The 14999-nt window shown below is 39.7% G+C and overlaps 1 protein-coding gene across 5 annotated transcripts in view; it reads left to right on the top strand.

Moving 5' to 3' along the window:
* ANKS6 (ankyrin repeat and sterile alpha motif domain containing 6) overlaps positions 1-14999 on the top strand; it is a gene marked incomplete at its 5' end in the record, with an annotated part of 39292 nt that overhangs the window by 1758 nt on the left and 22535 nt on the right. For all 5 annotated transcript variants that reach the window (XR_014589967.1, XR_014589968.1, XR_014589969.1 and 2 more), the window contains 5 exons: positions 1918-2417; positions 4778-4822; positions 6502-6706; positions 10151-10257; positions 11699-11847. Coding sequence is in view for 1 of the 5 variants with exons in the window: in XM_083860335.1 (XP_083716461.1) it covers positions 1918-2417; positions 4778-4822; positions 6502-6706; positions 10151-10257; positions 11699-11847 (1006 nt within the window). The remainder of the gene's footprint in view (positions 1-1917; positions 2418-4777; positions 4823-6501; positions 6707-10150; positions 10258-11698; positions 11848-14999) is intronic.

Below are 14999 nucleotides of genomic sequence, written 5' to 3'. Positions count from 1 at the left end.
TCTGTTGCAGTTGGACAGGAGGTAGCATATATGCATAAAATTAACTGTGTGCAGGGGTTGCAGGCTTTACTGAGGTGATGCAGTGAAGGGTACCAGGGAGTACACAGGCTCCAAAGGCTTCCTTCTGCAACTGTGTACTCTCTGGAAGGCAGCTAAGGACTTTGGGGCTCATGGTTGCTTTAAGGGGTTAGTGGCATTCTTTGGGGTCTCCTCAACTAACGTTTGCTTTGCTGTAACGTACAAAGGCTGCCTGCAGGGTTGTGCTGAGCACAGTGTGCACGAGCATATAGTAGTGCATGATGCCTGCAACAAGAGCATGACACATACCTTGTTCAAAGTATTATATTTATTAAAATATGGGGTTGCCATTTTCTGACTGATAACTGTCTGATTGGGTGTGTGGCTTACACGATTGTCTTTTGCTTACTGGCAAACTGGCAGAGTCTCTGATAGTCAAGTGATATCAAAACTGGGTTGCTGGACAGAGTTCAGTACTCTGACCAAGTTCTCATAGATATTCTGCACAAGGAGGGTTTGGTGCCAAGTTTCCTCATTGGAAGATACTTGATATGACACAATTTTAATTTAGCCTTTTAATACGGCAGTCTCTTGAAGTCATAGCACAAGCCTGACATAGCAACTGCAACAGACAGTCAAATCACAAGGCACCATGGCACACCCATTACCAATCCCTGTATGCTCATCATCACAATGCTGGGTGTTGGAAGAGATGAGTTAAAAACCACAAGACTGTTGAGGAGAGTTGTAGATCACTCAAGTGACCTTGCAGCCAGGAATAATTCTTGATAAGCCTTGTGTGAACTGCAGGCCAGTGGTCTTTTAGCATGAACTGGTAATGGTGCCAGATTCTCCACTTCTGTTATCTCTGCCTGTGTGTTGCTTTGGGGTGCCCCAGGTTCACAAAAGTAACAAATCAATTTACTCTTTGCATTCTAGCTGAGTGAGTTTGTGGTTGTTCTGGCTGCCTGCTTGTGTCAGCTTATGCACTGGGTATCCCCAACTATCAGGAAGGAATATGGGGCTGGAAGCCAACTCAAGCACCTTACTTTCTTAAAATTATTTTTCTAGTTGCTGAGTTTTGGTGCTCAGTGTGGGGCTGGACTGTGTAGCTTCCCCCATGCTAGTCTGTCTGACTGAGGAGTAGAATATTTTCCATTGATTGTTTTAGGGAAGGCCATTCACATAGCCAGTTGTCCCATTCTGTTGGTAAGCCATTTCTCTTAAAGGTCACCTCTGGTCCCCTTGCTGTTGAGGGAAGTTCAGCTGACTTTACAACAGTGATGGCCACTCACCTTGTTCTTCTTTGAGCTTTATGGGCACATCTGTATTCACTGAGTCTTCTTCCATTGTGGGAGTTCATTGATGATTCACAACTGGAAAACAAGAGATAATGCAAATATAAAGAACTGACGCTCCAGTTGATAAAAAGGTCTTTTTTTTCCTTAGTTAGCACTGACTCTGCAGTGTTTACTCCAGCTGTTCAGTAGTAATGAGGGTACTTAATAAAGAACCCTGGAAACAAACTGGCTTTAATCTGTTAATGTGATACAGCTGTGGAAATAAGAAGATGAAAGTAACACTGATTCACGGAAGTTACGAGTTGGTGCCCTGCAGCAGAAGATGAGGCTGGCACCTTGCTGCCTTGAGCAGACCATCCTCTTCAATGGGTGCCTGCTTTATGAGCACGGCCACTGGTACATGTGGAATGGTTTAGTTTATAGTCCTCAGCTGATGATTGCTCTCCTCCAGCAAGGAGGAGGATTGTCACATTCAGAGACGTGTGTATGATCCCTCACAGTGTACGTATTAGTCAATAGCCAAATTTGGTAGCAAAGTTTTTATGTTGGTTTTTGCAGTCCAAGGTGTTAATTCTCCTCCTTATCTCTTTCTCCCAAGGTTTGGACATCTAAGCGTGGCCCACATCTTGCTGGAGAATGGTGCTGATCTCAATGCACAGAACAAGTTAGGGGCCAGTGTCCTCACAATGGCCTCCAGAGGTGGTCATGTCAGCATGGTGAAATTGTTGCTGGAATCTGGAGCTTTTGTGGACAATTACGACCATTTTAGCACAAATGTACTTAACAGCAGCAGAGACGACCATCCTGATATCACTCCACTGATGGCAGCTGCTCAGCATGGACATGAGGCAGTGGTACATCTGTTGCTGGACTGGGGAGCTGATTGTAACTACTCTCTAAAGACCATGGGCTGGAGTCCTTTAATGCTGGCTGCTGTTAGTGGAAAGGTGACCTTGGCACAGCAGCTCATGGAGAAAGGTGCCAATCCTGATCACTTGAATGTACTACATAAAACTCCTTTTGAAATCTCAGTTGGCTTCAAACACAAAGACATGAAGGACTATTTGGAATCTCTCACAACAATCAGGCCTCAGGCAGGTACGGAATGTTATTTTTTTGTTACACTTTCTTGCAGTTCTGATTGCGTATTTAGAAATTGAGGAGCTTATTTTGTATGGGTATGATATTCTTTGTAATTTGCAGCTGGATTTTGAAAATGTTGTTGTAGGCACACCTACTTCAGCTGAGGTATGAGTGTCTAACTTCATCAGATCTTTTCCATGTTAGCAGGATAAGATTCCTGTCTGTATGTGGCTGTTTTGGGGACACTTTTCAAGATATTTATGCAAGCCAGCACTGGGAAGTGTTTAACAAGAGGATTTGGAACATCTGGATTTTCCAGCTTTGGACTGCTTGCTATAAAACATAAGGATGTGGCTAGCACTAGAAAGGTCATTTTCCACTACCATGTGGGCATGTCCAAAACTGTTGTCTACATTTGGTGTCATTCCTGCAGGTCAAGTTCCCTTGTACTTGACGAAGTAAGAACAAAAATCAGACATCTGTTTCTGCCATAGAGGAGGTGTTAACTCAGATATTGAACTATAGGTTAAATTGGAACTCTGGAGCTTTCATACAGCTGGCCTGCCAGGCAGAACTGATTCATGGTAGATATTTGCTCATGACCAGTATCTTGAGGAGCAGACATCAGTTGGCTACAGTACACAGAATCAGAGATCCATGGGATTCACTAGTGTCCATGTGTTTGCATGTGCAGGATGTATATGCGGGCAGAGTTATCCTCATGAATCTTGAAAACCTTCTGTGGTCCTATGAAGTATTGAAGGACTCTGTTTAAGTGAGGAGACAACTTACTTTAAAGCAGATTAATGTTTGTCACCTGTGCTGAGGGGGAATTTCCATCAGCAGGAGAGGATTACCTTCAGCATTACCTGAAGCAGGAGGGTAGTAACTCATTTGGGCAGAGAGGGGAATAAAAACATTACTCTTCCACACAAATTTCTGCATTGGTTTTTGGCCATACCTCAGTCTCCTCCTAGCGCTGGAATCTTGAATATCCTGTGAAGAAGAAAGATCATTTCTGTCATATGAAAGACAAGAAAAAAAGAACTTTTCTTCTGATCCATTGCCATAGATAGGGTGAATTGCCTCCTAGGAGAAAGCAGCTCTCTTCCCACAGCTGTTCTCAGTAGCAAATTCAGAACCACCTGGAATGGCTTGAGTGTTACCTGCCTTCTGTCCCTGTCCTTACGTAAGCTTACACAGATGGCAGTCTTTCCTTCTGGCATCTTCTCATGGTCTCCTGCTCCCTGAAGCTGCCTCTTTTCCAGGTTTTCACATGGCAAGTATGGAGCCTGGTCCTTTCCTAAACTAGTCTTTTGAAATCTGTTTTACAGTGGTGAGCTCATACACACAGTTCCTTCTATAAGAGTAGCTTCTGAATCAGAAGACAATGTAGGACCCATCACTCTCTTTCCTGGTCTTAAAATAACAGTTTCTTGGAGTATTTGGGGCTTTTCAGCAATTGCTTTTGTTCAGCATATTAAGGTGACTTCCTTTGGAGTCAAGCTGTGAACATAAATCTTTTCTGTATTTCATAAAAATGCCAGAATTGTGCTCATGAAATCACTGTGTCTTCTTGTTTTCCATAAAATTTTATGATTTTATTCCCATTGATTCTGTAGTAATAATTTGTCCATAATAATTTGGAAAATAGAGGACAGTGTTTTCTGGCATGAGTGAAAGGTGAAAAATATGTCACTATTTTTTCTTCATCTTACGTAGTGTCAGAAATTTGAAAGCACTCTTCAGCCATGTAAAAAGAATGTTTCTTCACTCAAAATAGTACAGTTTGTAATAATTACAGTTCTTATGGGCATGGTTATCTGGGAGCAGAAGAATATTAATTCATAAGTAGCAAGCTGTGTAGTTAAATTGGCACTATTATTTTTGTGACCTTTACAAATTGACCTGGAAATACTCAAGAGGAAATAAAACTGGAGCAGCTTGTAAAAAACTCCTTTTGAGTCACCTTTCAAAATAACCCCATACTATTTGAGTGTTCACTGTTGTACAGGGGATTTTAACAGACCACAGAACCATACTGTAGTTCTTTAGTGGATATTTTAGACTTCCAGGGAGGAAACAAAAGAGTTTCCAAATACAATTTTCTGATGGATGAATGAAAATTGAAAAGCCTGTGCTGGTGCCTTATTATAGTTTCTAGCTTTAGCTCTGCACAGTGAACCATACAGGTGAGTCATTCTTCCCAAAGGTAATAAAGAAGTTGTCAATGCTTTCTTTGTTCCTATTATTTGTATGCCTAAACATATGTTTTATAGTACTTTAAATTTTTAATAGTTTTTCCTATAAAAATTCTACTAATTTTTTTTTGCTTTTTTTTGGATTGCCAGTAGAAATGTTTATATTTCTTTCAGATGCAGAAAAGAGGCAACCTGATGTCTTTCATGCTTTGAAACTGGGTAAGTGCTGCCATGATTCTTCCACCCTGTCTAGTTTTTCTAACTTCAGAGCATGTCTGTTCGCTAGCATGGGAAACATGATTTTTCTGGTCCCACTTTTCACATATGAGCTACCAAAACATCTGCCCAGGAAAGCCTCAATTTTGTTAGATTTTTAGAGTGATCATGTGCCCTTCTTGTACTCCTGTGATTTTTGAGATTTACAGATGTTAGTGCTGGGTCAGAAGAAATATCGTAGGAGGGGCTAAATGGATACTGGTCAGCACACTGGGTTTTGGCTTCTTTACTTGGCTATGGATGGCAGCACTGTTAAAAAATCAACTCATTAGGTTAAGGAGCGTCCAGGGTTCAAAGTGAATTCTGGTGTCTCTGTAGCTTCCAGGGTTTCTGTTTAACAAAGTCTGTGCTCTGAGTCTGTGCTAAAAAAAGCCACCTGCTGTCTTTTACCAAACTGTACTACAAAAAGTAGTTCTGTGCTTTTCTATCATTCCTGTTCCAAGAAATTAGCTGAGTGGCATTGGTGGGTGTGAGTTTCAGTGAGTGCATTCAGATGGCTGTAAGGTTTGCCTGAGATTCTCACTGACTTTCCAAGGGAAATGTTCGTGCCTGTGATGGAGTTGAAAGCAGCCTATGCCATGAAACAGTTTGCCATCTGAAGGTTTTTATAAAGGTGAAAATTCTTCCATTTGCATGGCAGTTGATGATTTGCTTGTTCTTGTCCCTGTTCCTGTAGTGGTACACACAGTCACAGAGATTTTCTTTTTTCCTTTATCTTCTTCCCTGCTTTTGCCTGCCACAGGACATCGAAAAAATACAGGACATAGGTGAGCTTAAGCTCTCTGTTTAAGGTAATCCTGACTACCTCATACGTTTTCTAAAAGCTGTCCTGCTTCAAGATCTAGAAAAAAACCTGCAACCTTGTTCAAATATGTTCAGTAAAGTATTTCATACTGCTTTTCCTAATCTAGACAAGAACTCAAGTGACTATCAGCTCCTTTATGTGGAAACCTGAAAATCAGATTAACTTTTAAAGAGCTGTAAAGATGACTAATGACACAAACGACTTTACTCTTGAGCAAGGAGTAGGGAAGCTTTGTGTTGGAGGTGTAGTTCAAATACTGGAGGCAGAAAAAAATCATTTGGAATATAAGAAAGCTGAGCCCTGGAATAAACTCTTTGGGAGGTTGTGGAATTCTATCAGTAAAGGTTTTTAGAATCAGTGAACTGTCTTTGTAAGAGGATTTGTATTCTACCTGTTTGTATTTGTATTCTTTGTATTCTACCTGTTACGGCGAGGGATACCCTCCACCATCTTTTAGAGTGCCTTTGTACACACCTACTTTGATTCTAAAATTGTTGATTCTGTGATTGCAGCCTGTGGAAATGGAACAGGGGTCTTTGAAGGAAAAATCATGGTGCCTTGGCATCATCAATTTTCCTTGCATGACATCATCTTACAGCAATTTAATAGAAATATCTCCTATTTGTGTCTTCACATGCAGGATGCACTGCAGTTCATACAGCCTTCCTTAGTTGTTCATTTCAGAAAATAATTCTTGTAATTGCACCTTAAGTGTACAGGTAGAGAAAATGAGGAAAATACAGTGCCTCATGCAATTTTGTGTAGGCTGGAAAGATGTTAACTAACATTTAGGTTATGTTTTATCGCTGTTTTGCAGGAAACTTTCAGCTGGTTAAAGAGATCATTGATGAAGATCCAAGTCAGGTTAATATTACCAATGTTGACGGTGCATCTCCTTTAATGATTGCGGCTGTAACTGGACAGATGCCCCTTGTTCAGTTCCTTGTTGAGAAAAAGGCTGATGTTGATAAACAGGATAATGTCCATGGCTGGACAGCATTAATGCAGGCCACGTACCATGGGTAAGATATGTGCCCTCCTTGTGTCTATCAGCAAAGAAGTTTAATTTTTGTCACATCAAATAAATAAAACCCTTTTTGATACTGACTCTAGAAGCAGAGAGGTCTTTCAAGAAATTAAGAGACTCGTGATCTCAGTTTTTCATGACTCTTGCACTGCCCTCAGCTTTTTGGAGCAAATCTAAATCACATTTTGCTCACCACAGTATAAGAAAGTCATTAATAACTATGAGAGAATGTCCAAAGGAGGGCAACCCAGATGGTGGAGGGCCTTGAGGGGAAGCTGTGTGAGGAGTGGCTGAGGTTACTTGGCCTGTTCAGCTTGGAGGAGAGGGATCTGAGAGGAGGGGAACTTCCTCATGAGGGGCAGAGGAGGGGCAGACACTGATCTCTTCTCTGTGGTTATCAGTTACAGGATCTGAGGGAATGGCCTGAAGTGTCAAGGTGAGATTTAGGTTGGATATTGAAAAAAGATTCTTCACTCAGAGGGTAGTTGGGCACTGGAATGGACTCCCCACAGAAGTGGTCACAGTACCAAGCCTGACAGAATTCAAGGAGTGTTGGAACAAAGCACTCAGAGACATAATGTGACTCTTGGGGAAGGTGCTGTGCAGGGCCAGAAGCTGGATTCAGTGGTCCTTTTGGGTCTCTTCTAACTCAGGTTATTCTGTGATGTTTGGACTTTAGAATGAGTGGATCATTTGGGAACCTGAAGCAAGCTCAGTAAGTACTGGGAACATGCTGCTCCAGGCAGCCTCCAGGAGCCTTGGTGCAGATTTCTGCTTCCATCCTTTGGTGTTTTTCACTATCGTGAAAGATACTATCACCCCTCCTGCCAGGGCTGTAATCCTGCATGAAATTGTGAAACTTGAAGGCCATCAGCCTTCCATGTGTCACATTTTCCAGTATTAAAAACATTCCTATGTTCTCCTATACAGCTTTTAGTTTTCATGAAGTTTTGGAGATGCATCCAAAATAATTGTCATTTTCTGTAAAGCTCCTTCGTAAATCTGAGTAGATTCTTAGGAGTCAGACCTCAGAAATTGCCCTGGCTGGTACTTCACATGTGATATCTGTCATATACTTACCACTGTCTGAATACAGGATATTCAGTTTAGGAAGGTGAACTTTTTTTCATTGTTGTAGATGAGGCCCTCAGCAAGGTGAAGGTTCCCTTCAGTGGTAGTGCATTAATTGTATAAATGCAGGTATTCTGCACAAGTTTTTGTTTTTAGTCAGCAGATCTCATTGGACTATGCAAGTGCAACAAACTGGAAAAATAGGAGGTCAAGTTGTCATTGCCTTGTGAAATTCTTCTGAAGTAGTTCTTGAGACCTTTATTGACAATAGTGACAGACATTCTACAGAAGTGCAGTAATACCAGTTTTTCTGGTGCAGCTGCTTCACTTAGCAGCAGTCACCCAGCAGACAGCTGGAATAGAAGCAGCCAGCACAAAGTGATGGGCAGGGCTGCTGGCGTGTCCCCTTGCTGGTGGTACTCGGGTACTTCTCCTGTTTGTGGAATACTGTTTATACACACAGAGCTAAGTCCTGCATGTGTTCAGATACTGACTGTTCAGTTTACTGGAGGACTGAGTTATGAAAATTCTTTTCCCTAAGATCAATCTTCATAGTCATGAAACTTAGTTAGTTTACTTTGTTAATATGCTTAACATTTGAGGTAGTGGAATTTTAGGAGTCTTTGGTATTGTTGACACTTAGGTAAAGCTATCTAAAGACATTGGTTCAGTGAAAATAACAGGACATCCCAGCCCTGGAAATATGGATGTGACTTCTTGGGAACTTAGAGCTATCCATGAGGGATAAAAGATAGCCCTAGCCACCCAAGATAATCCCAGCATCACAGCCATCTATGAAACCCTCTCAGTGTTTTCTGGTGTCAGAGGTAAGTAATGACTGCAAGACTGACTCCACGGACATCTGGATCAATAAAAGAGCAGCATGAATGCTGTGGAAATACGGTTGCTGTGCTAAGTTTTACTATGATGAGCAATGACAGTACGAGTGGTGGTGTACACTTGAAGTGTACAAGAGCCCTGTGTGTAAAGCCACATTTGGAATGCCCCAGCGTGGGGCGAGTACCTCGTGTGCATAAATACTTCTCCTTGTAATTCTATACTTTGCATCTGAGCCTTTTTCTTAGCATGGAGAGTTGCAAATTTTCATCCGGAAATCTTTGGCCTCCACAGAGCTTCAGCTAACCCTTCCTCAGGACCACCAATAGTGTGAAGGGTCTCAGGCTTGAAGTAGGGAGCAGGCAAGGTCTCTCTGAGCTAGAGGCAGTAAAAAATTGTCTCTGTATGCTCTCAAGGTGCAGGACTGGAAAGCAGGATGGAAGGATGATAGTTTTAAGGAAGAGGAGAAAAATAATAGAAAATATGCAGAGGAGCTGTGGTGAGGATAAGCAGAATTTTTGTTAGAAGAGAGTCCTCCATTTCAGGCTGATTTTGTGTGGAGTGAGCTCAGGAGTGGAAATGTCATCCATGTAAGAAATGATGCTCTAAAGTGGAGATGTCGAGATCCATTTTTCAGCTTCGTTATTAGAATTTGCAGTTACCTGTTGGTGCTTGAGACTGTTTTTCCTCTGATGCATGTCAGAGTTTGATTTTATACAAGGTCAGTCATTGCTCAAGAGTTTTGTTTTAAATATATTTTCCCTAGCTTTGTTGTCTGTTCAGTTATTTCATAGGATGAATTCAAGTATTGTTTTAAACTCACAAGGTGAGTCCTGCTTATTTACTCAGGTGTATCAGAGGGGAGAGGGGCTAACTGGAACAAGATGGTGAATGTCTTTTATGCAGCTAGCTTTTGTTGGAGGTGTTTGTCTTGGTTGACATTTAATGCTGATTGTTTTTGCATTTTAAGCTCCTCAGGGAAGTGATAATGTGCCTTCTCAATTATATAATTTATAGCTATAATTAGGTGAAGTACTGTTTGAAGTTTATAAGTTATCTTCAGTCAATTTGGCTTTTCTGTATGCAGTTTCTTAATGTGCAAGTTGAGAAAATGAGGTTGCATTGAAGTATTAGCGGTGGCATATGATGACTACTGAAATGTCCTTTGTTATTCCATCTGCTTTTCTGCCCTAGGCATTAACGGCTTTCATTGGAAAGGTGTTCAGCAACATGTTGCAGTCACTTCCAAAGGATCAGCTTAAGAAACTGATTATTCAAATTAGGATTTTAAGGCTAACTGTCTGCTTTTTGATTAATTTAATTTGTAGTGAGTAAACAGTTACTGACAAAGGATTCATGGGAGCTTTCGAAGAACTTGTGAACAAATTTTACACTAGGTTAGCTGCAGAATGCGTAAAACTGCTCTCTGATTGAGAAACTATGTTATAAAAGGTTGAAAATAGAGTATTGGGGGCTTCTTTCTTCATTTACTTGTTTAACATGATCAATGCCTTTTTTTCTTCCCTTAAAGAAATAAAAATGTTGTGAAGTATTTGTTAAATCAAGGAGCTGATGTTAACCTTCGTGCAAAAAATGGATACACGGCTTTTGACCTGATAATGCTGCTGAATGATCCAGGTATGCTATTTCAAAATGCTCTGGAGAAATGTACAGCATAAACAAGCATACATTCCTTCCAACCTAGAAAATACATTGCAGTTGCTAGGAAATATCCTCTCATGTCCAGGCTGGAGTGGACACTGTCTGAAAGTGGTGGGGTTTGAGTTAATTGGTTAGAGATGAGTGTATACGTTTATGGAATAACAGATTTTGTGCATTCCTCTTGCCTTTGGTTCTGAAGATGCCTGAAAACTGTGCTGTTTGTGTCACCAGAGCCAGATGAGTGGCATTTGATTATGGGGGCACTGGTATTCTGTTGTGTCATTAGAAACAGAACTATGAGCTGGAGCTAGAAATTGCCCCTTGGCAAAGAGCAGCAGAGGGACAGGACAAAGACAGTGCAGTAGGAACAGAACGAGGGAATTCCTGGCTGAACCTCCTGCTAATTCTGTGAAGGCTGAGAATAAATCATACCTCAGGGTTCAGGTTGTTTGTGTGGGAGTGCTGTCAGACAAGGTACCATGCTTTGGGGAGGCTTGAATGAAACACATTTCCTTTTTGTTACAATTTGTTTTACTTATGTAATTTGTTATTGTTAACCTTCCTTGGTACCTGAATTGATTTATCTGAAGCCAAAAATCCATTACTGCTAATGAAGTGTTTGAATTTACTCATTATGGTGGTGTTGGTTACTAGCAGGTTATTTTCCATGTCAAAAGTAGGTCACTAATAGATCACAACATTTTAGACAATAAATACAGAGAATTATTTTAGAACTACTGTGACAGAATAATTTGTCTTGCTACTTCTTTCTCTCTCGTTCAGTTCTCTCTGCCTTTCTGAAAATCTGACTCCTGTACAAAATGCAGATTTACGGATTTTTTTTTTTTAATTTTTGCTTTCCTATCTCCTGACATGCTTGTTCTTTTCTTGTCCTCTTACTTTTTTTCTTACTTCTGTTTTGTCCATCTTTTATTCCTACCATTTCTTTTCAGTCCCTTCATTGTACAGGCTGAACATCTTTCTCTTTGGGATTTACTTTCAACCAACCTTTCAACTTTTACTTGCAACCTACGCTTGAAGAACGAATATTTATTTTTCTCTACTGTCTTCTGTGTCAGGTGAGAAAAGAGAGCATCTCAATATTGTTCTTAACTTGTATGAAGTGCAAGAGGAGGCAGTTCACTTGGTCACACATGACTGAGTCCAGCTGAGTAGCATGCTTATTTATATTGATAAATACCTTTAGAGAGATGATAAGACTGCAGCCCACATTGTGGGGAGAAGGCATGGAAAAACAGGTCATGAAAGAAAGAAGGTTTGGGGGTTCATCTGCTTTGTGTTTGAGAGGTAGATCAATTGCAACTTATGTGGGATTTACAGGGAAAGTGTCAGTGCATTGGATGTAATTTGGGAAAGCAAAACAGGCCAAACATTATCTTAATTTGCTTCCTTGTAGACACAGAGCTTGTAAGGTTACTGGCATCAGCATGCATGCAAGTAGATAAAGACAAGAATAAACTGAACAACAGATCATCTCTGCCTTGTTCCAGAAGTAGGCAATCCTTAAATATCCCCATGTTGCCAGATGACAAAGGAGGCCTAAAGGTAAATATATTCATTCTTGATAAAAACTCATTAATTCCTGTAATGTATAAGCAGAGAAAGCAATTGCTAAGAAGTGTTTTGGATCTAATATGTAACTGGTTTGTTGGGGAATTGTGTGTGTTTTCGAATTCCTTGTTGACAGTGTGTTTTGGTTTTGTGGAGCATAGCACATATTCAGCTTCCTTTTTTTCAGGTGGCAAGGCAATGGGAAGAGTTTGCATTGAAGCATTTCAGTATTTAGAAATAGATCTCATGATAAGTAGGAGGTACCATGTTCATAAGTTTAGAACTCAATTTCCATTATGATCTTCCTTTTAAATCTGGACGGAGGGTAGACTCCTTCATATCCATAAATGTTAACAGGCTATTTACATTGAAAATTAGAAAAATATCATAGCAGAGATTTTAATATGAAGAGTTACGGAGGAGTGTGCACTTCAGGTTTCATGTCCTCTGGCATGCTGTATCCTTAACTGAAAACTGGTGGTGGTCCAGTGGGAAACAACATGGAGTTAGAATACGTGTATTATACGTGTAGAATACGTGCCAACTAAACAAAGATACTGCAATTTTCATTGACTGTTTTTAAAAGAGAAGGAAAAAGAGTTAGTTTTGTTGTTGTTACCATTGTTGCCTATTTCCAGGCACCAGTTTATTTAGGTAAATAATCTTCAATTATGGTGGACCTCAGAATTTCCTGGAGTCCATGATGTTGTCTTTTAAGTATAAATATTACTAGGATCTTGAAAAAAGTCATGTTAATTTCCAGGCTATTTTTGACATGAATTTTAAAGACCATTTAAATTTCTCCTTCAGCTCAAATCTGTTTTGCAGTTTTAACTATGAAGGAATATGTTTTCATATGATTATGCTATTATTCAATATGATACAACTTCCTTATCAATTTAGATGGACCTATATTACTTAGATGGGAAATTGTCAGATTAGCTTTTGGCTTTGTGGAATACAGATCAGCAGATTGGATTGCTACCCTTGCAGTGTTATGACACAAAGGCTTGAGTTACGGTCATAAAAGATGGTGAGGTGAAAAAGAAAAGATTTGTCAGTGGTGAGGATATAGACACAAGTATTGACACAAATTTAATATTCTGGAATATTTAAATATTTGATCTCAAAACTACAGAATATTACGGTGCTTACTAGTCATAATCAAGTATTTTTTCAGCAGAAATTGTGTTCTGTATAGTTCTATAATAAATATAACCTGGAAGCCTATACAATCTATTCTTCCATCACTTCTTAATGCTTTACTAATCAGCCTGTCTGATCATGAATATCTTACATATCTTACTCTTCCTACAAATACTCAACAAGGGTAAAAATGGTATTTTCAGATTTTCTGACTGGAATACAATGTCATAACAGTTGTGTGATTTTACTTGAACTATATTTTTCTCAATTGTTTGATGAATGCTACATGAAATAGCAGTAAAAGCTTTATTAAAGCCAATCTACATTCTAGCTTTTCCTCCCTTCTGCTCACTTGACTGATTACTCAGTCAAAAAGAGATTAATTTGGTAGAATTTATTTTCAACAAACCTGTGCTGGCTGTGTCTTACAATCTGTGATGATACATGGAGTTTTTCAGTTACGCCTTTTCATGTTAAGCATTTTGATCAGTAAATTTTCAGATTTTCCTTTTTCAGTGATTATATATTTGTCTTTTTCCTGATTTCTATAACTTCTTCCATAGTATTTACTGAAGATAATCAGTATTTGTTCAGAGGTCACATTACCTATAAGTAATCTGATTTTAATTTGTGTAAGCTCATTTAAATACTCTTACTCTGTTAAGAAAATGCACATATATTCCTGCCTTCCTGCTGTTGATGGTATTCATACTAAAATACCTGATTACAGGTAGGCTGCTTTTGAAGATTTTTTTAAAAATCCACTTTTCAGTCTCACCTCTTTGATCACTTTTGTCGTTAACTAGTAGACTTTTTATTTTGTAATGTGTTTCTTTCATTTTTAATTTTTGCACAATATGGGCCCTTGTTGCTTTACCTGCTGATAATGTAGTGGATATTCATCATCTCATTTTTCACATCTATCACACAAGAACTGTTAACTGCTTTGTTTATCACCATTTCATGGCCTCTGTGTGACTCAACATGTGGGTAGCCAAGGCAACCACCAAGCCACAGCTAAAATTCTAGGAGAAGATTTATTTTGTTACCTCAACGACCAGGCTGGGTGCCAGAGACACACGGGGACCCAGGCTCCAGTAGGGTTAGTTCATCCTATAACAGAAGGCTTCCTGCGTGTCTGTGAGAGTGTGTTACCTCTACACAGGAATTCTCCAATCAGGCAGAGGGTGAGCAACACTAGGCATAATAAATGGAGTTTTCCACATCTACATTTTTAGCATTCCCAGCTGAAAGGTCACTTTGAGCAGACACCCTTCTCTCGTATTTGATTTTAACCCTTTCCTCCCAACAGCCTCAAAAACAAAGTTGTCCCTTTTCCATATGCAAAATTTTTTTTCCTTTTTTTTTCTTCCTGCCTGTTCTTCAGCAAGTGACACTCTCAATGTCAGTATTAGAGCAGCGTGAATTATCACATTCAGTTTCTATTTTAGATTAAAATTGTTTGAGGGCAGAGATTTCAAGTTCTCCCTCTTACTCTTTAATTCCTAGCATTGTTAAAAAATGTCTAAGGTATTTCTGAAATGGCCACACTATTTTTCTAGTTCTTTGATCCTGGTGCCTTCTCTCACTGCTGCTGGATTTCAATCTTTTTATAGACACTATTTTTAACCAGAAATGATTTTTTTTTACTTGAATGCCTCAGTCTATTTAAAGCCCTTCATTACAGCTTCTGTATGTATGTGATGTGGTGTGGGTATATGGAGAGGCTGCAAACTCCTGCAACAGCAAACTAAAAACTCCAGTGATCAGACCGTCATATTGTGAACACCAGAAGACAAGATAAACCTCTCCAATGTCATTACTTTCTTGCCAGAGAGCAGTAGATTTTTATCTGGTAACAGTGGCGGTACTTACTCCATTTTGGGGTAATTTGTGGTGTGAGCGTATATTAAGGAAGCAGAAGCGCCTTGAGTAGGAGTAACAGAGATGATGGGCAGTTAGAAGTGATCTTTCTTACAGAAGCAAGGTAGCTTCAGTGA

The sequence above is a fragment of the Zosterops lateralis genome (genome assembly GCF_965231275.1).
Source record: "Zosterops lateralis genome assembly, chromosome: 1".
Taxonomy (NCBI): domain Eukaryota; kingdom Metazoa; phylum Chordata; class Aves; order Passeriformes; family Zosteropidae; genus Zosterops; species Zosterops lateralis.
Note: the sequence above shows the minus strand (reverse complement) of the source record. Positions and strands in the feature narration are given on the sequence as shown.